We start from the raw sequence: 960 nt of genomic DNA, 5'->3' as shown, positions 1-960 counted from the left end.
CACAGACTCCATCGGTGCCGGGGACCAAACGGCCCCGGGCTTCGGTCATCCCAGCGATGTGGGGCTCCCGGGCGTTTTTAAGCACGGCACGAAACGAGCCCGGGACGGGCGCCCGTCGCATGTCTCGGGGTCACGGGCGCGCCCATTGCTGGACGCTCCGAACACCGTTGACAGCCTGGACGACCCGACCAAGGACGCTGCGCGCCGGCCGCTCGAGAGTAGAAACCACGGCTGGGATGGGCGACTGCCCCCGTTCCTGAAGCGAGGCCCAACTGAGGGAACCTGTGCGCCACCAGTCACAGAGAGGCGGCCTGCCTGGCAGGGAAGAAGTGGCCGGCGCAGAGCTCGCACGCCACCAGAGGTGACGCGGCTCTCGCCTTCCACATAGAACCACCGACCTCGACCGGGCCGACATCGTGCGGGCAAACGTTCCCGGGTCCGGACCTGGCTGGCGGGGGCCCGTTTTGTATGGGTGGTCCGTGCGTCAACCCGCGCGCCCATACAAAGTGGGCCTCTCAGGTTCGCCCGTTGCTTGGGCCGCAAGGGACTTGGTCAACTCGCGCCGTCTCGCGCGCGCGCGCAGGGCCGGTCCTGGCCAACGGCGCCGGCCCCTGGCCTCCTCCTGCCCGCCTGCCGGTCTGCCCCCCCAAGGGTCCCGCCAACTGGTCACCCCGGGCGCGCGCGCCCGGCTTCCATTGACCCCAGTGCCTGTGTGTCTCGATAAGTGGCCGGTATATGGCGCGCGCGCGCCCGGCCTATATCTGTAAGGAAGTAGTGTTCTAGGCAGCTACTAACCCCAAGACCAAAAAGGTTCCAATGATGATTCCCCTCGGAATCATTCGCCTCGAACATGCTTCTATACCAACAACCCCCTAGGCCGTCCGCCCCATGACAATATCGACCCGGTGTCCGTGTGTCCGTATATATATCTACATATCTACATATCTATATATCTATATA

At 64.6% G+C, this 960-nt stretch overlaps 1 protein-coding gene across 1 annotated transcript in view; it reads left to right on the top strand.

Annotated features, from left to right (window-relative positions):
• The window catches only part of P174DRAFT_380984 (uncharacterized protein), a gene marked incomplete at both ends in the record, with an annotated part of 408 nt that extends 20 nt beyond the window's left edge, over positions 1 to 388 (top strand). Inside the window, 2 exons of the mRNA XM_024823041.1 lie at positions 1 to 58; positions 194 to 388. The exon at positions 1 to 58 is cut by the window's left edge and continues 20 nt beyond it. Coding sequence (XP_024676769.1) covers positions 1 to 58; positions 194 to 388 — 253 coding nt within the window. The remainder of the gene's footprint in view (positions 59 to 193) is intronic.
• Between the last annotated feature and the right edge of the window lie 572 nt (positions 389 to 960).

Source organism: Aspergillus novofumigatus (genome assembly GCF_002847465.1).
Source record: "Aspergillus novofumigatus IBT 16806 chromosome Unknown P174scaffold_50, whole genome shotgun sequence".
Classification (NCBI taxonomy): domain Eukaryota; kingdom Fungi; phylum Ascomycota; class Eurotiomycetes; order Eurotiales; family Aspergillaceae; genus Aspergillus; species Aspergillus novofumigatus.
Note: the sequence above shows the minus strand (reverse complement) of the source record. Positions and strands in the feature narration are given on the sequence as shown.